This window comes from Fusarium proliferatum, assembly GCF_900067095.1.
Source record: "Fusarium proliferatum ET1 genome assembly, contig: FPRO_scaffold002, whole genome shotgun sequence".
Classification (NCBI taxonomy): domain Eukaryota; kingdom Fungi; phylum Ascomycota; class Sordariomycetes; order Hypocreales; family Nectriaceae; genus Fusarium; species Fusarium proliferatum.
The window spans coordinates 2,052,119-2,077,253 of record NW_022194791.1 but is presented as its reverse complement, the minus strand read 5'-3'; the positions used below and the strand labels follow the sequence as shown (position 1 = coordinate 2,077,253).

At 50.1% G+C, this 25,135-nt stretch overlaps 7 protein-coding genes and 1 non-coding gene across 8 annotated transcripts; 5 read left to right on the top strand and 3 right to left on the bottom strand.

The window, feature by feature from the left end:
- Positions 1-481: 481 nt before the first annotated feature.
- On the top strand, positions 482-1,907 carry FPRO_03098 (putative carbamoyl-phosphate synthase small chain, arginine-specific; the record flags this gene model as incomplete). Its single annotated transcript, XM_031226727.1, has 2 exons — positions 482-670; positions 726-1,907. 2 exons carry the CDS (start codon positions 482-484, stop codon positions 1,905-1,907), a joined length of 1,371 nt encoding a protein of 456 aa, XP_031077235.1.
- A 492-nt stretch (positions 1,908-2,399) lies between these two features.
- Positions 2,400-4,247, bottom strand: FPRO_03099 (uncharacterized protein; the record flags this gene model as incomplete). Its single annotated transcript, XM_031226726.1, has 1 exon — positions 2,400-4,247. One exon carries the CDS (start codon positions 4,245-4,247, stop codon positions 2,400-2,402), a length of 1,848 nt encoding a protein of 615 aa, XP_031077234.1.
- A 1,401-nt stretch (positions 4,248-5,648) lies between these two features.
- Positions 5,649-6,730, bottom strand: FPRO_03100 (uncharacterized protein; the record flags this gene model as incomplete). Its single annotated transcript, XM_031226725.1, has 3 exons — positions 5,649-5,883; positions 5,974-6,478; positions 6,586-6,730. 3 exons carry the CDS (start codon positions 6,728-6,730, stop codon positions 5,649-5,651), a joined length of 885 nt encoding a protein of 294 aa, XP_031077233.1.
- A 1,023-nt stretch (positions 6,731-7,753) lies between these two features.
- FPRO_03101 (uncharacterized protein) lies at positions 7,754-10,968 on the top strand (the record flags this gene model as incomplete). The annotated part of the gene is made up of 3 exons (XM_031226724.1): positions 7,754-7,767; positions 7,922-8,459; positions 8,515-10,968. The coding sequence occupies 3 exons, from the start codon at positions 7,754-7,756 to the stop codon at positions 10,966-10,968; spliced, it is 3,006 nt and encodes a 1,001-aa protein (XP_031077232.1).
- A 454-nt stretch (positions 10,969-11,422) lies between these two features.
- On the top strand, positions 11,423-11,517 carry tRNA. The gene is made up of 2 exons: positions 11,423-11,460; positions 11,482-11,517. It is a non-coding gene; the product is annotated as a tRNA-Ile (tRNA).
- Positions 11,518-13,934: 2,417 nt separating this feature from the next.
- On the top strand, positions 13,935-14,929 carry FPRO_03102 (uncharacterized protein; the record flags this gene model as incomplete). Its single annotated transcript, XM_031226723.1, has 2 exons — positions 13,935-14,127; positions 14,190-14,929. The coding sequence occupies 2 exons, from the start codon at positions 13,935-13,937 to the stop codon at positions 14,927-14,929; spliced, it is 933 nt and encodes a 310-aa protein (XP_031077231.1).
- An 861-nt stretch (positions 14,930-15,790) lies between these two features.
- On the top strand, positions 15,791-16,727 carry FPRO_03103 (putative nicotinate-nucleotide pyrophosphorylase (carboxylating); the record flags this gene model as incomplete). The annotated part of the gene is made up of 2 exons (XM_031226722.1): positions 15,791-16,598; positions 16,651-16,727. 2 exons carry the CDS (start codon positions 15,791-15,793, stop codon positions 16,725-16,727), a joined length of 885 nt encoding a protein of 294 aa, XP_031077230.1.
- A 1,251-nt stretch (positions 16,728-17,978) lies between these two features.
- Positions 17,979-19,088, bottom strand: FPRO_03104 (uncharacterized protein; the record flags this gene model as incomplete). Its single annotated transcript, XM_031226721.1, has 3 exons — positions 17,979-18,046; positions 18,095-18,402; positions 18,454-19,088. The coding sequence occupies 3 exons, from the start codon at positions 19,086-19,088 to the stop codon at positions 17,979-17,981; spliced, it is 1,011 nt and encodes a 336-aa protein (XP_031077229.1).
- Between the last annotated feature and the right edge of the window lie 6,047 nt (positions 19,089-25,135).

Sequence of the window (25,135 nt, the reverse complement as noted above, 5' to 3'; positions counted from 1 at the left end):
TCTTATAACTCTGAACTGAGCTCGTCTCTTTAATCCGCCCACATGCACGGGCGCCCATCCGTCTTCACCTCGCAGGTACGTTCACTCTTTTTTTTTTCTCTTATTACATCGCGTGTGACATATGCTCGCTGTATCAACCCCGCCATCACTGAACATATTTTCATCTGTGGCTTTACAACGTTCGTCATAGGAGCTATAGATGGATGTTTGTCCACCCGATGGCTCCTCTCATCATCACCAGGACTTCCATTGACTTCAATTGGCGCAATGCTAACTCAATTTATAGGATTATCTCTCTGGTTCGTAATCTCCAATGGCTTTGACTCACCACTCGAAATCTTTCCTTGATTAGCCAGAATCCAAAACTAACATATCTACCATTACAGACCACCTCTGGAAGTCCCAGTCTTGCTAAAGGACTTCCTTGATCAATCGATTATTCTCCTTCTAAATACAACTTACACAACCGACATATACCAAAATGTTCTCCCGACTGGCTTCCTTTGCCAAACCCGCGGCTAAGTCCGCGTCGGCTTCTGGCCGAACCATGCTTCAGGTCCGATACTTGTCTGAGAAAGCTGTTGCTGGTAGCAAGGGCAGGACTATGCCCTTCTCTGCTGCTCGAGCTACTGCTCCTGCTGCTTCTCTCCCCGCCACTCTCACGATTCGAGTATGTACTCCTGCAATGGCATCTCACATGTCGAACCAATCTAATATGCCCACAGGACGGTCCTGTTTTCCAAGGCAAGGCTTTCGGCGCCAATGCCAACATCTCTGGTGAGGCCGTCTTCACCACCTCTCTTGTTGGCTACCCCGAGTCCATGACCGACCCCTCCTACCGAGGCCAGATCCTCGTCTTCACTCAGCCCCTGATTGGCAACTATGGCGTTCCCTCCGCCGTCCGAGACGAGTATAACCTTCTTAAGTACTTCGAGTCCCCCCACGTTCAGTGTGCTGGTATCGTTGTCTCCGATGTCGCTGTCAACTACAGCCATTGGACTGCCGTCGAGAGTCTTGGCGAGTGGTGCGCCCGAGAGGGAGTTCCCGCCATCTCCGGCGTTGATACCCGCGCTATTGTCACCCACCTCCGAGAGCAGGGCTCTTCCCTGGCTAGGATCTCCATTGGAGAAGAGTACGATGCCGACGAGGATGAGGGTTTCGTTGATCCCGGCCAGATCAACCTGGTAAAGCGTGTCACCACCAAGGCTCCCTTCGTTGTCGAGTCTCCCGGTGCTTCTCTCCACGTTGCTCTGATTGACTGCGGTGTCAAGGAGAACATCCTTCGTAGCCTGGTCAGCCGAGGTGCTTCCGTCACAGTCTTCCCCTATGACTACCCCATTCACAAGGTCTCGCAACACTTTGATGGTGTTTTCATCTCCAACGGTCCCGGTGACCCTACCCATTGCCAGGCTACTGTCCACAATCTCGCCCGCCTGATGGAGACTTCCAACATTCCTATTATGGGTATTTGTCTCGGCCATCAGCTTCTGGCTCTTGCTGTCGGTGCTCGCACCATCAAGCTCAAGTATGGTAACCGCGCTCACAACATTCCCGCTCTCGACTTGACCACTGGCTTGTGCCACATCACCAGCCAGAACCACGGATACGCCATCGATGCCAGCACCCTTCCCAGCGACTTCAAGGAGTACTTCGTCAACCTCAACGACGGATCCAACGAGGGTATGCTCCACAAGACCCGCCCCATCTTCTCGACCCAGTTCCACCCCGAGGCCAAGGGTGGCCCTATGGACAGCTCTTACCTCTTCGACAAGTACCTCCAGAACGTCCAGCTTGCCAAGAGTAACCAGGTGGTTTTCAAGGATAACCGACCTACCCCTCTGATGCTCGATATCATGAGCCGAGAGCGCGTCGGTGTTGAACCTACTCCTCTTGCCGCCACTGCTTGAACGACTAGTGTGAGATGATTTTGGCGTCTGGGATAGGTCGTTGGTAACGTCTGATAGTTTCTCGGGAGCAAGGATAATGGTTGCTATTTTAATGTTGTATTCAGAAACATTGATCTTTAAAGGAAAGATTGTGATACCACTACTACACATGAAGCCGCCATGTCATATCTCTGTGTTGAAAAGTTCTGAAGTGAATGACACAAGCAAGTGGCTGCATCCAGCTTGTAGCTTCTCATTAAATGAAGGTAATGCTCATACACAAAATACGAATTGGATCGAAGCAGTCTTCAGACTTAAAGCGGTGATTGTAATTAAAGTTACTCAATTCACTGATGTCTAAAACACCTGTTGTTTATTTCCTTGCCTTTTTATTGTCTCAACGCCGCCCTCCATATGATACGGCTCCTGATACCATGTGCACAATGCAAACTTATTAATTTGAATTTCCTGTCTTTTCTTCGCACCGCATAGCAAGTCATGCGCACGTAGCCTTCAGTCCCTCATTCGAATGTCGCCGTCGTCAGACAAGGAGCCACGACGAGGTCGGTGGTCGTCCCGTGGTGGGGGGAGATACCGATCACTACGCGGTCGACCGCCGCCACCGCCGCGTCCACGACGTCTCCCACCACGGCGCTCACGTCCCATGGCTCGCTCGCGGTGTGGAGGTCGGATGCCTTCAAAGACTTCCTTCCCTCGGTCAACGAATGAAGTGCCATTCTCAAATGAGTAGCGATTAATCTCGCGGCCGACATCGCGGTTGCGATCGTTTGTGTAATAAGAGCGCATGTTGTCGATGCGGCGGCGCGCAAGGTCTTCTGATACAGGCTGGTAGTCGATGACTGGGCGAGTGTTGGTGCGCTTGAATGCACCGCCTGGGTTGATAGGTGGAGGTCTTGGCCCAGGTCCAGTGCCGGGGCGAACAGGGCGTGGTCCAGTAGGAATGGCAGGATCTCGGAGTGCTCTGGGTCCAAGAGGGATAGAATTAGTCGCCATCGTCGAGCTTGGGTGTGGTCTTGCGCTCAGCTGAGGCATCGTGCGAGATGTTGATGCTGATGCTTCCTCGAGATGTGCTTCAACATCACCGTTAGGGCCATCCTCATAAACGATTTCCCATCGAGCACCGGAGCGGCCGCGGGGACCGCCGCTGGCTTGTTCTGTATCAATCCAGTCCCGGACTTTCTCGGGAGGGACAAAATCAACCCAGAGCGCTTTGCGATTGCTCTCATTAGGCCAGACACTGCCATGGAGTGCAGTGCGAACGCGGGAAGCAGCAGCGGTGTTCTTGAAGATAACAAAACCATGAGTACGGATCTGGTCCAGAAAGAATTCAGCCACAATCCCGTCGTCATCGTCCGCTGCGTCTTGAGACCGTCTCGCAAGCGTGACGAGATGGGCCTTGACATCTTGAGGTCGGAGAGGGCGCATGAAGTTCTTGATATAAAGTGCAGAAGTGGCCGGATGCACCGCCGGCGCGACGTCCCGCTCGTAGTCCATATCCTGCGTTTTATCTCCGTCTTCACCGGATTCTTCTTGTCTGGGTACTTCGGTCTCTAGGGCAGCTTCCTGCGAAGGTTCTTGTTGAGGCTCCTCTGCTTGGGGCTCACTATCCAAGTTCATAGGAGCAGGTTTGTTTTGAGGTTCAGGTAGCAGATCTTCCTGTCGCGCACCTAAACTATCGCCGTTTGCTGAACTCTCTTCCGTGCGGGCGCGTTTGCGAGCAATCGATTCTTCAGTTGGTGGGGGTGTGAGAGAGCGGCGTTTGCGCTTCTGCTGTTCAGCAGCAGGGGTTGGTTCGAGTGAGTGGGAGGGTGTAGATTCGACAGTGGTTGTCACTGTTCCCGCTCTTGATTTCTCGTCCACCGTTGGTTCCCTTGATTGAGCATCCATTTCATTACCAGGAATTGGCACGTCAGCGACCAGATCGCCATCGCGCGCGGCTTCCTCTATTGCTCCATTCTTGACATCTTCCTCCTTTTCGGTTTCAGGGACCCCTTTATTTGTCTCCCCATCAGCATTGGGCGCGGTGCCATCATCCAACTGTTTCTCTTCTAGCTCCGTTATTTCCGCCGTTGGCTTCTCTTCTTCCGGTTCATGCCGCTCGGTCGCTTCCTGGGGTTCGTTGTCTGCAAGGACTGGTTGTTGAGCTGGTGGCTCATCATTTCCCGGCTTGCTGTCTGTAGGCGCATCTTCAAGCTGTTCTTGGGCCTCAGTATTCTCATTTTCTTGATCAGCTTCATCTAATCGCGCGACAAGCTCTGTTTTGAGACCGTGCTGTGGTAGACCGCGACTTTTGAGCTCGGCCTTGAGGTCGACGACTTTGAGCTTGGCCCAGTCAGTCATGATGAAAGCAATTGACGGCGCGTGAATGTCTGACGTGTTTGAACTCGATTCTCATGTGCTCTCCTTCTGCGTTAAAATGATTGATAATCCCGGAGAAGATCTGAGTCTGAAGGGCGAGAGTAGGTAACGAATTGAAGCATAAGACAGCTTTGATCATCTTCAGTCCCGTCGCGCATCTAAATGTAAAGGGTTGTTCATCCAATCAAGTGCCACACTGAAGATATCTTATGTCAGCCACTTTGCTCCATTTTGTGGCGTCGTTGAGCCACACAACTCTGACAGACACAAGATCTTGGTCTTGACACCGTTGTCTAAATTCTTGTTCAACGTGAACGCTGCAAAGTGTAAATACGAAAGCCAAGACGGTGTGCATCAAGAATTGGCGGTTTTTTTTGTTTATTTTTGTTTTTTTTTGGCGAGACTTCATGCTTACACTGATCAAGCCAACATGCCCAGTCATTCAAAGGCTAAGTACTCCGTATCAGTAAAGTTATCCTAATGGTCACATGCAGTCTCATGATATGCAGCCGCAAGTGGGCCATGCGTTGCACAGTAGAATACCTAAGTTAGGTATTGTACCCATCAAACTGATGCATTGTGGTTAATGGCGGTTCAAGGCTAACCTCCGGTCATGGTAGTGTAATTGAGTTGATGAGCTCCTGCTTAGGGGCTATGATCAAGACTTGATTGAGTCTATTCAGTTCATCATGACTTCGACTGCTCTCATGTGTTCTTGTTCTCGATACCATGAGCTGATGTCCAATTTCCTTCACCGAAAACAATGTTACCCATGTCACCTTGATCGTGCTTCTCTTGTCTGATCCCTACATCCCTAGCCCGTTCCAAATGCAAACGCAGCTGTACGAGATGGACTGACGACCGCTTTGTTGCTCGTTTCACTCATACTCATAGTATGAGGTGATGTCCCTTGCCTAGACCAGTCTAACCCCTGTTTCCCCCCTGGTTCGTGGATATAACCATCATCACACGACCTCCAGCTTATCCCGCATCGCGTCCTGGAGCTCCCCGAGCTTGTGTGGGTCCTGCTCTCACACGTCATTGCCTTTTCTCCTCTTGTGTTTTGGTGGCTTTTTAGTGTCACATTTTCACCTCCACCTCCGCAGTTCAACGCCGACACAGCCATGAACCCAATGAGCACAGGATCATCTGGTTATCATCAGTGATCAATTCAGTCTCACTGACTTTCCCAACCATTTTTGAAAGGCGACCAAAACAATTGAATTAAATAGAGAGCTCCTAGTCTTTTTGGTATTTTCTTAGGGTTCCTCCCGCTCATCAGTCAAATACATTAAATACATAAATATTGGTCTCAATCAGGGCCATGCCTGAGCCCCTCATAAACTCTTAATTCGTACAAGCCGGCAATCAATGCCAGGGATCTTAGACGTCGAGACCGTCGACGACAACGCCCTTGTTCCAGGTCCACTGAAGTCTCCTGGCCACCTCCAACGCAGTAAAGTCATCAATCATGGCGCTGACAAGATACAGGGCTGCATCAATGCCAGAGCTGACACCTCCGGATGTGACCACCCGGAGCCCACCAAGTCGCATAGCTGCGCGGCGTACAATGGATTCACGGCGGGTGTTGGAATCCTTGAACGACATGCTTCCCTTTCTGTGTGTCACCATAAGTCAGTTTAACTGTCTGAAAGCCAATGCATGACAGAGTGGGGTATAGATGGACCACTCTTCATGTGTTACGTACCGGGCTGCCGAAGGGCGACGTCCCTGACCAGCATCAGACTTGCGGCGGATGTATGGGCTCTCGTCTTCGCCGAGATCGAATCGAAGGTTGTTGACGACGTAGCGAGCGTCCTCAACCACATCGGTGCGTTCTTGAAGGTTCACAGTCGCAGCATCGCTGCAGATGTTCTCAAAGGTGGTGAGAAAGTCGGGGTGGGTAGTGGCAGACAGGCCAGAGAGGATACCCTGCTTGCCAAGGAAGAGGGCACCTGTGCAGATAGAGAGAATGGTACGCTCGCGGGCAGGGTCACGCTTCTGAAGCTCCGAGAAGTCGGTGATGAGAGAGAGGGGTTGGAGCTCTTTAGCAACGATCTCCTTGGAGTTGCCGCCGACGACGACGAGGATGTCAAAGTCCTCAAGGCGCTCGTGAGCCTCCTTGTAGGAAATCTGGGAGCCAACGACAACGCCCTGGTCGGAGATGACCTTGGGCTCAGGACCGACGATGGTGACCTCGAAGGCCTTGTTGTCTACATGAAGGGGAAACGTGATCAGCGGGAGGGGTAAAGCAAATGAATGCACCGTACACCAAAACGAGGGGTATGGACTAATACACAGTGAGATAGAGGATACTTACTGTCAGGGTCCTTGAAATCGTGTGAAGCAGTAGTAAAGACCTCGAGCGCGCCGGCAAAGTCCAGAAGATCGAACTTTTCGTGAATGGCGAAGAGAACGTCAACGGGCTCCTGGTCAGCGATGGCCGAGGTCTTCTGCGCACTCATCTTTGCGGTATTGTTGGGGGTTTGGAAGAGGGTAATAGTTGAGGAAGAATTGTGACGTGTGGTGAAGTCAAGTTGTAGAAGTAGACGAGCACTAAAAGGAGATGCTAGCTACCAAAAAGAAAGAGGTTACTGTTGTTGTTGTTGTTGCTGCTGAGTTGGTTTACAAGTGATCTGGATAATGATGAGAAAGGAAGGAAAGGAGAGGAAGATGAGGAAGAGCAGGAGGGCCGTTTTAAGTACAGCAAGGAATGTTATGTGGTTGCTTTGCCCTGAGTCTTTCCCCTCATCAATTGACGACTCAGGAACTGCAACCACCTCACCTCACCTCACTTCACTCAATCAAGTCCCGTCCCTTCCCTTCCCTTTCTGGCCCAAAGTTGAGTGGCTCGATTTCTAGGTCAGAAGGACTCTGAGTCTGGTGTGATCATTACCCACAAAGTCATGGTACGGTCTCGTCTGCAGCTAGTATCAGGAAACTGCGGGGTTACTAGCGCGGCGGGGCTTTCCCTAAGGTTCAGGGTACCACCGTTCGGCTGTCTCCATCGAGGGTCGGACAAGTAGAGGGGACCATGTCGGGATATCAAGCTGTGACCGATCAGCTTTCTGCCGGCCCCGCTCCCTGCCGCAACCACCCCAAACTCATTGTCGCTTAGACCATCACTAAAGCGTTAGCCTCTGGACGACCCCCTGTGGCTCGAGTTACAACCGCTGTTTTCAGTGAAGTCGCTGGTCGCCGAATGCTCTTCCAGCGCACGGGGGCTCCACTCGTAAGCGCCACAACTCGCACCACCTTAAAAATGGTGCAGCGAAAGGCAAGGTACCGCCACGGCCAGCCGCGCCGCGCCGTTACCTATTTCCAAAAATCAGCTGCCTGTCCTAGATACTGTCACCGAATAACTTCACCCGAATTACATTTCCAACAGCTTCAGGTCCCTGGCTCGATATCCACACTTCTAAGGGCCTCACCATCTCGGTCTGCTCACCTTGAGTCTCACGAGCTCGGATGAGGCCGTCGAGCCCGGCATGGCTTCATCGGTGTACGTCATCTCGTCCCCTGCAGAAAACTCCATCTCCAAAACGTCGCCGGCTTGAGCTCCCCTCACACAACGGCTCATCCCTCATGATTGTGACATTCATCTCCATACGTCAAATATCTTACGCTGTCCGCTGACAATTATCTCCACTGTTTAGGTCGCTAAAGGACCTCTCCAAGGTGATCGTCGCCTTCCTCGCTGAGCCAACGGCTTCGCTGCCCGACGACTTGGAAAAGATCATTGATGCCTACCTCCGCCGACACCAGAAATACGATGACACTACAGCAGATCGCTTGCAGGAAGAACTCCTGTCTATTTTTGACAAGCACGTCAAAGACAAACCTTCAGCCTTCGCACCCTTTCTGAACATCCTTCGTCAATTGCTTTCGATACTTCGAACTCCTGAGCGGATATTTGCTTGGTGGGACTCGTGCTCTGCGCTTCTAGCCAAGTCATCTCCCGAGAAAGGGGTTGTGGAAGCGTCACTGGCGAATATCATGGAGATCATATCAATTGCGGAAGAAGATCATGACGGTTCTGATTCTGACCTTTCCTCCAACCCACTCATTGACCGCCTGTTCACAGGATGGATGGAGAAGCTTTACCCGTCTGTCACCGAAGCGCTCTCAAGCCTTGAGGCTAACGAGAGAATCACGCGGGAGGCTCTTGTGCAGTTCGGGAAGAAGCATCCCAAGGTTAGTCATACATGCCCAACTTGTATTCACCACGCAGTTTTCTGACCTGAACAAGGAACTTTTCACTGCGCTTGATCGTTATTTTGTGAAGAAACAGTACCGCAAGGCTGTCCTGCGCTTCTTGGGCGACTATCTTCAAAGTCAACCTCCTCACGTTCACCAGATTCTACAAACACCACTATTTGCTGATATTTTAAAATGCCTACAACATGATAGTTCAACGACCATAGTGTCAGCCGCGCTGACAGTTGTCATCATGTTACTTCCACAGATGCCAAGCTCACTAGTTCCGCATCTACCTACGTTGTTCAATATCTACGCAAGGCTATTATTCTGGTCAAGAGAACGGGCTGGCGTAGTTGAGCCTCAGCCAGAGGATGCAGATTCATCCAATTGGGAAGAATGCAGTTATGAGGCAGAGGTCGATGATCACCCTGTCTATCACCTCCTTAACTACTATACCATTCTTTATGGTCTTTATCCCATCAACTTCATGGACTATATTCGCAAGCCTCAGAGATATCTACGTCACGCCAATGTTGCAAATGCCAACGATATGGAAGTTCAGCCTACTGAAATTCGAGACCAATCAGAAAGATTCCGGCAATGCCATTTACTTCACCCAAATTTCTTCACCCTTACGATTGATTCGGAAAAGACGGATTTTGGCCGCTGGATCAAGAGCGAGGCCTCAGAGGTTGTTGCTAAGTGCATGGCTTTGTGTCTCGCAAACGATTCCAACCAGTCTTTCGGGCAGCCATCGTCTCTATCTGAAGCGCCTCCATCGAGCGAAGGATTTGTCAAAGAAAATCACCCTTCTCTTCCAATGACGACGACTGAATCCCACAGCGGTTATCGTTTGCCTACATCCGCAAGTACGGACTCGTTGGCGAGTAGTCGTCGGCCGTCAGCTCTAATTCGGCGGGGTTCCCAATCAAGCATCCCATCAACTCGGGATTCTATTGATGCCAGGATAAGAGAACCAAACGCCGACAGTCCGACCCTTGGTCCTCATCTCATCTCATCTTCCTCTCATACACAACTACAGGACATGATCCAATCTAACAAGGTCATCAAGTCCGGTTTGCATCAGTCTTTGGCCAATGATAGTGTGCCATCACTATCACTCAGCAATCAAGATTCCGTGGCTGACCGGCCTGGCCCATCGCTACTGGGCGCTCCGCCAACTATCAGCACGCCCCTTTCCTTGACTGAAACGAATACACAAGTGGTTCATCTACAGCGCCAGATCCTACTTTTGCAGAATGACCTAAATTTTGAGAGATATTTGAAACAACAACATATGGCCCATATTGGTGACTTGCGCAGACGGCACATGGAGGAAGCTGTGACAGAGGCAGAAACACAGAATCTACTCATCACAAACCGTAACTTGAAGCATCGCTTTGAGGAAGCGAAGAAAGCGGAGATGCAAGTTCGGCGGGATTCGGAGAAGAGTCGAGCCCTTGCAAAGAAGTGGGAAGCTGACCTATCCACCAAGCTTAAGAAGCTGCGTGACGAATCAAAGCGACTCAAGGCTGACTATGAAGCGCTCCAGAAGGAGCTAGACAACTCCACGGCGGAGCGTGATAAGTTGAGGGTCCTACTGTGCGAGGCCGAAGTCAAGGAGGTCAATTGGAAGCAGAATATGCAGTCCATCGAAATTCACAGCGCTGAAATTGATCGCCTGAAAAGTGAAGTCGATAGGTTGACAAAGGTTGAACGTGATTTCCAGGCCAAGGAGCTCGAGCAACAAAGGGCAATCGCTGCCGCTGCAGGTGCAGAGAGCAGAGTTGAGGCTCTGAACCTTCAGCTCGCCAGTCGAGAGAATGAAATTGAGCGTACTAGGAAGTTGTTCCAGAACCAAGTTGCAACTCTACAAGCGAAGCTATCCGAGGCGCAGGAGGAAAGAACCCTACCTTCTCGAGATAGCAAGGCAGCAATTCAGGCAATGCTCGCAGCGAGTCGAGAGAAGCAAGCTGAATTACAGAAGCAGTGCGATCTGCTGATGCGCAAATACACCGCCCTGCAATCATCGTTCCTGGATATGAAGACGGAAACGAAGCCAAGACATCTCAGGATCGAGACCTCACCAGATGGAGAGCATGATTCGTCATCCATATCAACGAGCCCCGTCATGATGAAAACGCGGCCACAGCGTGTGCTCTCAAGCCCTGACATGGCAGAGGGCACTGCATACAATGTCACGCCACCGCTCGGGCACAAACCTGAAGCTGCCTTATCACCGAAGTCAGGGGGTTGGGCACATCCACCAGGGTCACCATTGGGAACAGATGCATCATCTCTATCCATGAGCCCGGATCACCAGCGATTCGGACGAAGTGATGGGGGGCGATTACTTGCTAGGAGTCACTCGGACTTATTTGCCAGCGCAACGCACAATCGACTACGTAAAGATTCGAAAGACAAGGGTAAAGAGGAGGCAGGTGCGAAAAAAGACAAGAAACCATCGGCGTTAAGGGGAATCCGGGGCTTCATGTATGAATGAGACCATGATCGTGACAAGGTGAGCAACGGCGATAGTTGATATATTTGCGTACATATAGCAGTCATTCTGAAATAAATCATTGGGCTCGTCGCCATCCACCTCATTTGACCAGCAGCACTGAATACTAAATAATGAATCACTATACTCTGAGCAAGACACGAGTCCGAAAAAATACCAGCGACATAAATTAGCTACGAGAGTGCATGTTAGAATTGGTTTCTAGTCACAATGATGCATACATATGGTAGCACATGTAGATTGTCAGCCTAGAAATTAGTAACACGCTAGTAGCTTCTCTCAGAAGCATTCACCATACTTAGCAACTTGTGATCCAACCCAGGGCAGTCGATGTATGAGATTGTCGATTATATCGCTGCATAAGTATCAAGCTCAGATGGGTGTTGGTTAGACATCCATGAGCTCTGTTACCATCTTGATCATCAACAATTGGACGGCTTCCGTAGCTCAGTTGGTTAGAGCGTCGTACTAATACTTCATTCCGAGTATCCGGTAATGCGAAGGTCTCAGGTTCAAGCCCTGGCGGGAGCAATCCCAGTGCCTTCCAGTTGTTACTTTTTGCATTTTCTTGCATTGCGAACTATGTTAGTGTTTAGCAGACGTGCTGAGAAGCTGATCCGTATCCTTGCCATGATATGAAGCTGGAGGAGGAGGAGCTCAATGCCTTATGTAAACAGGTCTGAATGGCTGAGGGCGTGATGCGGGGTGGAAACAATAAATAATGAAAAAGAATAGGTTGTAATGGTCTTTTTCTCATTTCCTCCCTTTTCCCTTGCCTGACACATGGACTTCATTTCCGAAGAAAACACAACGAACGGACTGGCTGCTTGTTATGGTGATGTGACTCAGCCGCTCTTGGATAGGTAGTCTCTTATAAATGGGATCGCGATCTGTGGGCAGCTGAGCGGTCAATTCTTATTGTGTCTCTGACTGTGTTTTGATATACGTCGTTTTGTTCTGGACGTGACCATGTCTTGAGACATGTTTCTCATCTGACGATTCAGATTGAGAAGCTAGAGGTCTGATGAAGATTACTAGAACAGAAGTTAGTGTAGCCCTTTGTTCTTTTGTGAGAAATGTCCTTTGAAAGTGATCAAACTCGACTCGGGCTGTTTGTGGTCCAGTTCTGATGCTGGCACACCATATCCTCTTTTTTGATGGGGTGGAGATTTACAGGGGATGCCGGCTTGTGTATTTGTGGGGGAGAGATTTGGTGAGGGTAGTAGTAGATCTGTTAAGCAAAATAAAGAGAATCGGGGTTTTCATAAATAAAGGAAGCGTATTTCCCGGTCTAGTAAGAAGGGGAATCAATGGCCAGGTACGGAGCCCTTCTACAAGAGTCCCACGGAAAACAATTCTAGCTGAGCTGTGTCATTTCGCAATTTGACCGGGGACACGGTCATGGTCATGGCCATGGCCATGGTATGTATGCACCTGGCTGCAATGCCGATCTGGCTCGCTCCAGCCGCATGTGGATAATAACCGATAGACTCGCTTCTCACCCAATCTGAGCAATTTCCTGGTCGACTACTGTATGTAGGTAATCGGACCCCCGCGTATTAGTGCCTATCGAGAAGCTGGTTGGCTGGTTGGTTGTCATTGAACCGCTCCCATTGTCATGTCTGAGGGAACAGATGCGGGATAACTGCAGCGAGAGGCTGTGCTTGAGAGAGTTCGAGATTGGAGAGGAGAGCGGTGAGGACAATTGAGCCCAGGAATGCGCACATCAAAACTGGAACTTTTGCAGATACGTCGTTTTGGTGTTTCTTCTGGTGTTTCTTCTGGTGGTACCTGAAGTCTGGTGATGATAAGACAAAACGTTCGAGTCACTCGCTACACGGCGACTGTGTGCGCTGATGGATGATGGCTACCAAGGTACTACCTAAGGAACTCACCTCAGTCATGGCTAAGGTGTATTTATCGCTGGAATTGAGAATATGGATCCTCAACTGACAATCTGACAGGGACAAAGCCGTTGACTCGTGGATGGAAATGACGTAGAGACTGAGAGCCACGTGAAGCACTCTGGGCCGTTAGCGCATGTCGTCAGCGGACCTGAGGCTCCTGAAAGGCCGTGCGTTCTGGTTTCAGCGGGGTTGGCTAGCGGATTTCCAGTGGACTGGGCCTTGTAGAGGCGCCTGAACCGACAAGGCGAATGGCTGAGCCAGTGAATGGCCTCCGGTGTTGATATCACGGATCTAAGGGCAATGTCTACAGATCTCCTAAAGATCTTTAACGAGAAAACTTTGAAATGAGGTTTGGTTACTCCTCTACATTATGCCCTCTCACGTTGAGCAGCTATAGGTAAATCGTATGGAGTACGATTACAAGATCTCCATCGACGCTTGCTTCCTAATATACTTGACTCATAAGATAACCTACCTTGGAATTACTATTGTCGTTGTTTATTGACTTCGTTACCACTGTCAACCATTCATCGCCGGGTGCCGCCGCTCAACGTCGGGTTTACTTATTCTGTGTTTCTTCCTTCAGCCCTCAGCTCTAGGCTCATGATCGATCATTCTACGCCAACTCTACCTCTCAAAACTTGTCTTCCATCTGCATTATCGATAATCGATGCCCTAACTTCTGCGCCCGAGATTCCTCCATTATCTACACGCCCCTAGGCATGAAATTCAAATAAGCATCCCTCACAATAAGAAAGAGTTAAGCTACCTGACCTTACCTTACTATACCGACACCACCACCAAGAACCCACGACCCTCTTTTCTTTTGCGCCTATCTTTTTTTACCCTTTCCTCTCTTTGAACCACTTCAGCTTCTTCTCTTCTTCTTTCATTTCTCTCTCTTTTTTGCTTCTTCCCTTCTTTTTCGTGCGCCCCGGGTTTCTTTCTCCCCCCTTTCATTCCCTTCGTCCTCTTCTAAGAGGGAGGTCCCCAAGTCCCCCTCCCCCCTCTTGGCAAACGACGCGACCGTCACCAATAATCATGTCGTCGCTCGAAGCCAAGATCGTCGTCCTCGGCGCCCAGGGTGTTGGGAAGACGTCTCTGGTTATGAGATACTGCAAGGGCGCATTCAACCCGGCTCAGATCACTTCTACCGTCGGTGCCAGCTTTCTCACAAAGCGCGTCGTTGACTCTGACTCCGATACCATTGTGCGCCTTCAGATATGGGATACAGGTTGGTTTTGATAAGGAGCCAAACAAGTTTATATTCGCTCATGTACTAACGCCAACTCGCAGCTGGCCAAGAACGCTTTCGTTCCATCTCACGCCTGTACTACCGTGGTGCAAACGCCTGCATTCTCTGCTACAGCATCACAGACGCACAGTCATTCGCCGACATGGGTGTATGGCTCATTGAACTTCGACGAAACCTCCCTCACGATGTCGTTCTTCACGTAGTCGGTACAAAAGCCGATATTGTCGCCCGCGATCCCTCAGCCCGCCAGGTCCCATTCGAACGTTGTATCGCATACGTCGCTGAGAACCTTGCCCCAGGCATGGGCAGCACGCCGCCTCCAACCGCAACCCCTTACCACGTACCGACGCCCATGTCAGGTGGCCAGGCCATGTCTCCTCCATCTATGGAGCCTCGGAGCCCCAGCTCGAAGCGAAGCTCTGGTTTCTGGGCACAGGAAGTTGGCTGGGATGCTTGTCATGAAATCAGCGCCGAAACAGGAGAGGGTGTCGAGGAAGTCTTTCGTGTTGTCACACGCAAGCTTGTTGAGCAGAACCGCAAGATGCAGCAGGCCCTTCTAATGGCCACAGCCATCCCTGGTACGCCAGGTTACGAAGCCGGCATGGACGGAGGCTATTTTGCAGGTGCAGACGCACGAGGGAGTTTCCGAGTAGGCCGCGATCGTCGAAGTTGGCTCTTCTCGCCAGGTTTCTCGCCCGCCATTACGGTCGAGCAGGCGGGAACCCAGGAGCAGACACAAGCAGACGGCTGGGATCGAAAAGAGCGCAAGAAGTGCTGTTGATTTTCTTGATTGCCGATACGAAACTAGACGAACGAAGGCAATATGATGTGATGGAAAGAGATGTAGACGTTGTATGGACATAGGAAATGAGGTCATGTCTACAACGAATTCCCCACGGCAACGACGGAGGAGGAGCTTTAGGATGGTTTCGACGACTGAGCGCATATGTTTGATACCCGGTCTTTTTTCGTGTTTCTTGTTTTTTTCTCTGTTTTATAGGTCATGTTTTGTGGTGCGGGTTGGTTCACAGTCGGGGTGTTTTTCGTCTTTGATACTGGCAGCCTGGTCCCGGCTCATTTACTATTTCTGTACGCAAATGCATAATTTCTTCCCTTGTTTATCTTTTCTGTTCTTCTCTTCTTCTCTTCTCTTCCCTTGTATTCACTCAGTTCATGCATGGTGCATCAGGCGGGTCTTCTTTTTGGACGAGAGGGTCATGAGAAGTAGACTTTTCCATTTCTGACTTAGAACATACTATGCATAACTATTTTGCTTAAACTTGTTGACCTCGCCGTATCTCCTGTTTATGGCCCAGACACCTTAACTCTCTACTATGTTCACAGACTGATATGATCTTCACGTGCTGCTGGCCTTCAGTGAGTGAGAGTGGCTCAGCCGGCAGCATCCGGGATACCCCACCCCCACCTGTTCCGGTCGGAGGTCGGATGTGTCCCCCGCGTCCTCCCGTTATCCGCCATCCCGCACCCGGGACTATGGAGTTCTGAAAACTGCCACCAACACCAGTCAACTTTCTCTACCTACCTACCTTCTTTACACCCTCTTAAGCCGCTGATCCTCCACTCTTTTCCCCCCCTCTCTGTCCTCCCCATTTCACTCCTTGCTGGCCTCAACCTCGGAACAATGGCCCACCCTCAAGGAAACTTCGCAAACCTTCTCCCTCCTTCGTGGAAAACCTCGGTAACCGCTTGGCTAGCTGAGGATACGCCCTCATTCGACTACGCCGGCTTCGTTGTCGGTGACGGTCCCCGCGTCGCTACCCTCTGGGGTAAATCCAGCGGCATCATCGCCGGCCGACCCTTCTTCGACGAGGTCTTTACGCAGTGCGGCTGCACCGTCGAGTGGCATGCTGAGGAGGGAACAGCTGTTGACCTGAGCAATGGCAAGCATCGAGTCGCAACGGTCAAGGGTCCTGTTCGTGGAATTCTCCTTGGTGAGCGCGTTGCTCTCAACACACTCGCACGATGCTCTGGCGTCGCTACCAAGAGCCAGAGACTTGTGTCGATTGCGCGTGAGGCGGGGTATACAGGTGTGATTGCAGGAACACGAAAGACAACGCCGGGATTCCGCCTCGTTGAGAAGTACGGCATGCTAGTCGGTGGCGCGGATGCCCACAGAATGGATCTCAGCGCCATGATCATGCTCAAGGATAACCATGTCTGGAGTCGAGGCAGTATCACCGATGCTGTCAAGGCTGCCAAGTCGGTTGGTGGCTTCAGTATGAAGGTTGAGGTTGAGGTTCAGAGCGAGGCCGAGGCTGACGAAGCAATTGAGGCTGGCGCCGATGTAGTCATGTTGGATAACTTCACTGGTGATGGTGTCAAGGTTGCTTCAAGAAGTCTCAAGGAGCGATGGCAAGGGAAGAGGCACTTCCTGCTCGAGACATCCGGTGGGCTTCAGGAAGATAACTTTGAGGCTTACTTGTGTAATGGTGAGTACTCGGAAGGCTTTTTGATGAGCATGTTGGTGCTAACGCACTCCAGATGTCGATATTTTGTCAACGAGTTCTATTCATCAGGGTGTGCCGCACATCGATTTCTCACTCAAGATCGAGCACTAGGTAAAGATAATAAAAGTACATTGATATCCACAAACACGAAGGATTCGTTCTGGTGGTAACTCCAAGTCGAAGGCTGAACAACTTGGTAATATTCATCTACCTCGAAAGTATCCCTACCATCGATAGTAAAAGAATCAGCCATTCTAGCTTCCACATTTGGTCCTCCATTCCGATGATGGCTTGAGGGAGCTTCTTTCGAAGACGTCTACTTCTCCTGTTCAGGGGCTTGGGGGTGTAATAACGTGATAACATCACGTTACTTGAAATTCTTGTCGATAGAACATACAAGCAGGGGGGGGGGGGGGGGGGGGTTGCAAAAGTCAGCAAGCGAAGACGAATCTCTTCTCCTTTGCTTCCGATCTTCAATTTCTTCAGTCGTCTCTCGTTGCTGGCTCATCCATGCAGATATTTCTGTGCTGTGATATTTCAACACAGCTTTCCAGGTATACTCATCGTCATGTAAAAGTCAAGGAAGATAGTCGGAGCTTTGAGCATGCTCTGGACACAGCATAACCGCGACGAGGACCAAGACCTCGTAGCTACTCCATACCTTGGGCTACTATGCACTATTTACCTCTCTACAAATACTTCAAGTCTATTACATATACTCGAAGTATGTCGGGAGCTTAATAAACTCAGAAAGTAGATAGATTAACGAAGCCCAACGGGGCATGCTCAAATACGCATGGCTTCACCTTGAAAGTTGTCACGACTTTATCACAATATTTAAAGGGAACCTTGGCGAATCTTGGGTGCCATTTTGTCTATCGACGTGCAACTGTCTGTAGGAGGCATTCATCAAACACCCTTTTGTAAAACACCAAAACGGCCGTGGACAAGAGTCAATTCACACATGACTCACTACCAGGCAATGAAAAGAAGAGACAACGCGGTTTGAAAGAACTTGCACAGGTACTCTTCGTTAATCCTCATTCCTTACGCGCCCTCCATCCCTATCTGATATCATTTTCATAGACGCCAGGCATGTAAAGTCAAGACCATGAGAAGAAAAAAGTTGGCCAGGTGGCCCCATGTTGAGCAAAGAAGATCGTAAAGTACGATGATGCGTAACGTACATTGAGAATCGAAATGAAGAGAAAAAGGAAACAGTTGCTGTAGACGTGGTCTAGGGGGCTACGTCTTCTGCCACCTCACTAGATACGAGTGCTCGCCAACCAAGACATGCTGGGATTCCTCACACCCGCGAACGATGTAGAAGCGTGCCATATCCGTTCATCAGATAGCCTGAGCTTAGACAGTAACGCGCTTCTCGCCCTTGGGCTTGAGAACGTTGTCACCGTAACGGCCGCCGAAGTTACCTGCAAAGTTAGCGATGTTTGCATCATCAGCACAGATATGGGACTTACCCTGAGGGTTGTAGTTACAGACGGTGTACCAAGAGGGGAAGCTGAGAACAGTTCCGGCAGGGCACTTGACAGTGGCGCAGCCAACCTTGGTGGAGTCCTTCCAGACAACCTGAGTGAAGTGACCGTAGAGGTCAATGTTCATATCAGCAGGAGGGTTCTCCTGGCCGTAGAAAGCCCAGTTGGCCATCTCGTTGTTGTACCACTGGTTGGTAATACCACCAGCAGCAGCCTTGTTCTTGAGGCCATCAATATCGCTTGTGGCACCCCATGAAGCGAGGTTCTGGCCGTAGCCGCCATTGCCTTGCTTCCTAAAGATACGTCAGTCATCAATTCTTAGTTCACACACGTTGACTACTTACATGTCGTGCTCGAAAACACAACCGTTGGCGGTGTTCTCAGCGTAGCCGGCGAGCTCATCATCCCACTCAAGGGCAGAGGCAGAGTGGTTAAGACGGTGGATGTTGTGGTAGGCGAGCATAACAGTGCTATAGGCACCATCCAGAGAGAGGTCATCGCCGCCGCTAGCAGGGACCTCAACCTTGGGCTCGGCAACCTTGGTAGGCTTAGCGACAACCTTGGAGATGGTAGTCTTGGGCTTCTCGACGACGGGTGCGGGAGACTCATAGACGGTCTCCTTGGTAGACTCAGGCTGGGGCTCGACAGTAACGACCGTAACCTTGGGGGCCTCCTCAATGGTTGAGGGCTTGCTGACAGGCTTCTTGACCTTCTTGGGCTTCGCAGCCTCCTTGGTGGCCGAAGGAGCTGTATACTTGGGAGCGGGAGCTTCCATAAACACAACGCCAGTGGGCTTTGTGGCCACAGGAGCAGTGGTCTCGGGCTCCTCGCCAGCAACAACAGTGACGGTAACAACCTCATAGACCCACTCGGTCTTCATCTCTCGCTTCTCAATCTCTCTCTTCTCGAGAGCATTTCGAATAGGGCTGGCCGAAGCCAAGATGGCGCTAGCGCCGAGGAGGAACATAGACGCCTTCATGGTGATCGGTGAACAGACACAAGGCGGAATGGGGTGAGCTGGAAATAGAGTCAGTTATATAAGCTTGGGAGATATTAGGTGTGGCTGTTTTCAGTTGAGCAAACGTTAGATCAATGCCGCTTGGCAATAGTTGTTTTCGGGTCTTTGATGAATGCGACGAGGCTAAGATGTGGTGAGGGTGGAATGGTGTTTCTTGTGGGGAATGTTTGGACGAGAACGTGTAAGACATTTGTTGTTGAGACAATTTCGTGTGAAATAATATGAAGTAAACATCGACATATCGAGTTTAAGGGAATTTCCCCTGCTGAATACTTAAGGGACTCATGGCCGCTATCGAAGGTGACAAAAGACATGGCTCTGCTTCGGCGATGTTCTGTCGAGGACAAGGCCGAGTCGGTGTTGTGAAAGGGAGGATATCGATAAAGACTCCCTCAAGGACTGGGGTTGGTGGAGAACAAGGCGAGACAAAGAGGGCGGACACAGATGATGGATGCAGGTACAGAAATGCAGGGTTCAGACAATAGTGGTTCAGACTACAGTATGCTTACCTTTTGTGGTGGGTAGTGTCTGTAGATGGGATTGACGTTGGATTTGATTCAGAACCAGTCTGGTGAGCGGTTGACAGCACTGCTGAAGTTGAGATTCCGTCTAGGAGTCTCGAAAAGAGTTTTGGTGTGGTTGAACAACGACTGAAGTTCAACAATTGAAGGAGTGACAGAAGGATGAACCGAAGGAAGGACAACTTGATCAACTTTGCTTTGCGATACCGAAAGGTGAGCTCAAGAAGATGAGGGAGGTCTTGGGGCTATATCAACGGTTCAACCGGAGGCTTGGCTTTAAAGTTTTGGTTTTGAAGGAGTGGACTGCAATGTCGTAGACACGCAAACAAAGGAGTGGCAGGCCCTGCTATCGTTCGACGAAGACTCTTGGAGGGGGGTGAGGGAGAGGGAAGAAGAGTCGAGATGGCTTCGGAGCGGACGACGACGTTAAAAAGGAACTGCTCGGCGGGTCGCAGACGGACAGCCACTGCTAGCCCAGGGGCGATTGGCTAGATGGTGCGGTATTGATTGGATGCTTTGCAGGGGGTATCTGGGGATCTCGCGAGCCTGCAATCGAGTGTGAGCTGGGGTGTGGTGCAGGGGACGAGGCCGGGGGTGTGTCGTTCGAGATTGAGCCTAGTTAAGTTACTATCAGAGTAGAGAGCGGCAACAGCGAGGAGCTGTTAGTGCAGTGCAAGACGAGCGAATGATTGTGAAATGCGAATAAAGTGAGCGTGAATAGTGGATAGTTGAAAAGAAAGAAAGCGGAGAGTGAACTTGATTTTGAGGGAAAGTGAAGGGAGGTCCCAAGAAGAGATGAGGCTGCCAATGTTTTGGCTACAATGCGGTGCGTTGCCAAGGGCCGTCGCAGTTGGCAAGCACTGGCAGAGTGACTAAGGTAACTCTCTAGTTGGCACTGACAGTGACACCCGACTGCTGCCCTGAGGTTGCCTTCCTCCTGCCTAGGTATGTCTCCTGGGTTGTTGTTGTTGTTGTCCTGGGCAGGGCAGTTGCTACAAAGACCCCTGGAACGCGGGCTGGAATACGCTAGTGCCTCAAGCCAGTGGAGGGGTGCGTTAGACTGGGCGCTAGAAAAATGGCGGGAATGGATGCTGCAAGGCACCCAGGAACGAATCATGCATCAGCCCGTGCCTTGAATTGGACAGGATGGGAGGCATTGATGAGCGTGGCTTTCATAGCTAGCGCTGTGATATTGAAATCCAGCCCGAGTTACATACATGTCTAATGGCATTGATTGACTGTCTAGCATCTGAAGGGTTCGTAGAATCCTCGCTCTCGCAGCTATTGACTGAATAACTCGACGCTCACGCTACCTATTTTTCACGCGCAAAGCAATCGCCTCGAGGACGATATCTTCGGCGTACGGCAGACGCACGGGCCTTGAGCCACAATGATGAAACTCGTGGCTTAGGTAGGTAGGTAGGTAGGTACTCGATCCCCTTTTTCCTGTGTGCACAGCATTGACGCCTCTGATGAAAGACTGGACGGTACCTGCATCTAGGTGCTAGGTTCCGATTTCTTGCTGTGACACCACGCATCAGTCCAACTGTCCAACCCGACGACTGCCGCTGATCGACTACAACCACAAACACCTACATCATAATCGCAACCCAGTGACTTGGTAGAAACATATCGGTTTCAACGCGACGATCACGCATATCTACGTGGTATCTACGTACAGAGATTTGGCTTCTACAGCATAGCATCGCAGGATTGCGTTGCTGCAGCATTGCATTGCAGCGCCAGCATTGACTGCATAGGCGGGCAGCTAATCAAAGCAACACACGATCCAGGATTGGGACCCTTGCTATGCTCAAACACAGTGGAAAAGAGTAATCAACTGGTTCAGATCCTAACAGACCTGGCCCTGGCCCAAGGTAATTACCAGTCATCTCAGCTCTGACTGTGTTTTCGGCTGTTGGGCGTTTGATGCTGGGTTTGACAGTGGTGAGGCAGGCTGTTGGTGTTGGTGTTGCTCATTGACGTAGCATCCGTCCCCTCATCTCATATCCGGTTCTTTTCCTTTCGAGTGCCGGGCTATCCCATCCCCCGGTCTCATCATACCCTACCTAAACGAGACGATTGACTTTGCTCCTGTGTTAAAACCTTGTCGGGCTCAACAGTCCAGACTCGATCGAAGCTCGACTCTTGCTCATCATTTCCTGTCGAAATGATCTCCACTCGTCCCCCACTGGTGATCATGCTGGAGTAGAAGGATGCTTAGAAAATGCTTCGCAAAGCTTGGCCTGCTTGCGTGGACATGAAAGCCACCTCGGAAGCCAAACCCCAAGTCTCAAGCCCCCCGGGTTTGGTCATATTCAGTTGTGAGCATTTTACCACATGCGTGTTGGCCCGTAACCTTATGGGGATGGGTCTAATAAGTCTTCAGTCAATACGGATACCCTTTGCACTTACACCGTAGATTTTGAGGGTCCATTGACTTCCGGATGCAGCGTCATACTAGAACCTGACGGGAAGGAATACTACCTAGATACCATCGATAGAGATCAAGATCGTGTTAACGGTGAGGGTTTGTATTATGCCGGGTCCTACACATACGCACGCACGGGTTTGTATGTGATCAATCGACAGTATGTCAGCATTAACAAATGCGAAACGCATTCCTACCTGGCCTTAGCCATCATCTCTCTTCGCATCCATTGCATTGATTCTGATTCTGTAAGAGGCAAGCTGAGCTGAGCAATTGGCTGACTAGAAGTATGTACGTACCTCTCCACCCCTTTTTCACTGCCCCTTGCAGATGTCGATGTGGCGCGTGCTCTAACGATCCATCTCCGATGGACACGGCCAATCAACGTGGTAATTGTCTGCTTCATCTCCATCAAACAAGCTATTCAAGGGTGGTGTAGCGGGCAGTTGCGGGGCTTCCCTGCAGCTGCATGTCCGAAAACCCGCTAATAAACCCGGCTCTCTTCCTCCCCATGCGCTCTAGCATGTCTGAAACTGAGCTAATTAGAGGTGACCTTTCTGCTCCGTTCCTCATCTCCCATCCAAGGCCTAGCTTTTCCTTTCTGACAGTATCAAATACTGAGAACATTTCATTGCCTGATGTTAAACTGGTAAATGCCGAGCTTACCCTTGCAAGCCATTGGAAGAGTATGATATGCTCGATTTCGCGAGCCGTCATTCTTCTATGGCTTGGCTGTACCCAGCAAAACCAGCTCCGTTCGTGGCCACGGACAGTTCGGCTCGTCGTTGGTTTCTCTGCCTGTCACCCTGGACAGTTCCACAGAAGAAGGAGATTGTTGTGTCACAGATTGATTGCCTCTGCTTCATGGTTCAGAGCTAGAGATACTCATCTGATGGCCTTGGGGAGCAAGAAAACTTCCGACGACGTGAAAAGGTGTCAAAAATAATTAATCTAGAGACCTACCAAGTCTATCCTAAAATGGTCGAGATTTTACATCGCTATGGTTCTTGATTTTTAAGTCTTCTTGTGGGGTGACGATCAATATCCAGAACCGAGCACTAAGACAAAGACAGCTCGAAGTTGGTAGCTACTTCAGTGACATATCGTCAATGGCTTACTTTCAAAACGTTGACACAATAAACTGATCGTCGTTGATCATCAGAGTCCGGCTTTGCTAACACACATGATCCCTTAATCAGTCGTACTGCGGTATACTACTGTACCCATGAATTATCAATCTGCCTACCTCTTTCTACCTAAGTTGTACTTCTCACACTTCTCTCAGCACGTATATACTCCTCCCTTAGACACATTGAGCTCAGCCAGCAACGCATTTGTCTTAAACCCATTGAGTCGATCACAGCGACTCAAGACCGATTTCCGAGCTTGGATGGCATGACACGCAATCCACAACTTTTCCATGTTCTAACAGGAAAGGGACCAGTGATTCCCATTGGAGAAAACATTTGGACACGGTGGCGCTGAACTTCATTCCTTGAGTGCACCTCGAACAACTTTATTCTCGCTTCTAAACCAAAACCATAATGTTTAGTTCACCCGCGGCTCTGCTAGAGTTCGAGTATTACGTGGCCGACATCTGAGAGCTGTATTCAGTTGGGAAGTCCAGCCTTGTCACCGGCAGCACCGAATTCGTCTATCGAGTTTCAGGCCCATAGACAATGATGATCGGTAGTTCCGGACCTAGAAACAGCAAATAGAGGCCGAAGTTCTACGGTCCAACATTGCTGAACTGAAGATATACGTAAACGATCGATAGATAGTCGCAGCCTTCAAACTTTGATCTGGACAAGCAATTTAGTTGGAACTTTCAAGCCGCTTTGCTGATCGATCTTGGTCCACATGAAAGCACAGATGATTCTAGACTGACTTCTCGTTACATCCAGTACCCGAAATCCTGGGTCTATCCTGGGATTTAACTCAATTCTCCACATGTATCCTTCATTCACTGTCACACGTGATATCTACAATGGCAAGTTATCTTACCACCTCTTTCACCGCTTCACGCAAAGGGACAAGATATCCCTTTTCGCAAGCAAGGCCCTTCCAGTGTGGCCCCCTTTATGCTGCGTCTTGGGTCGACTTACACTCACTGTCTCGTATATATTCAATGCCGCTGCTGCTGTCATAGCAACCTAAGTGGCCTTCTGATGCTCCAACACAAGGAACGTGGTAACATGGGTTGAGACTTCCGCTCTTATTATCCCATGGCGACCACAGTGCGTATGTGCGCTCATAGTTGACGTGAAGTCCTCATTTAGCTAAAGCTTTCTATGAATAGTACAAGCTTCACATACTATGTAACTTCAACATGTCTTATCCTTGAGTTGACACACCTACCCTACAGACCACGCTCTGGTTTATTTTAAATCACTGACACGATAATTACTTGCCTTGAACTGATTTATTTTTACTTGGGGTTTCTAGCAGTATTAGAATTATAAAAAGGCAGGCTCATACACTTAGCTGCATCAGTTGATTCGGCTTCCTAGATTTTGCTTGGCTCAGCGAGTGACAAACTCTCGATAGTGTCGTCAACAAGTCTTGACGCTGATCGAGCTCTAATAAACCGAGGGTTCCTTGTGACACTTTGTCCATATCATCTGGCCTCGCCGTCTTTCTTTCAGCTAGAGACTGGGAAGGCTGAATAACACCAACCTTGGCATCATCACTAGGCTTGTGATGTTTGCTGTTCAAAGCACTGGTCGACCAGACCAACACACAAGTACATCACCAAACACGAAACCCCTAGAAATTGATGCCACACAAAGAAAAGAAACTGTGATCCTCGGACACTGTGATACTACGTACGTCGCTTGAAGACAGGGCCGATCGATTCGGCGACATGCAACCACGACATGGTACAACCGTGCCGTCACTTCTCGAAGCAAACTCATACATTCTCGTGAACACCTCTAAAACGGCGCCGAGAAAAGAAACAAGACAAGATTCTCATAATTGTTTCTTTGTTGGTGGCCTTTATGAAGGCCAGAGGGGGTGTAGATGATGTCAGCCAACCAACAACGTGGCCCATTCTG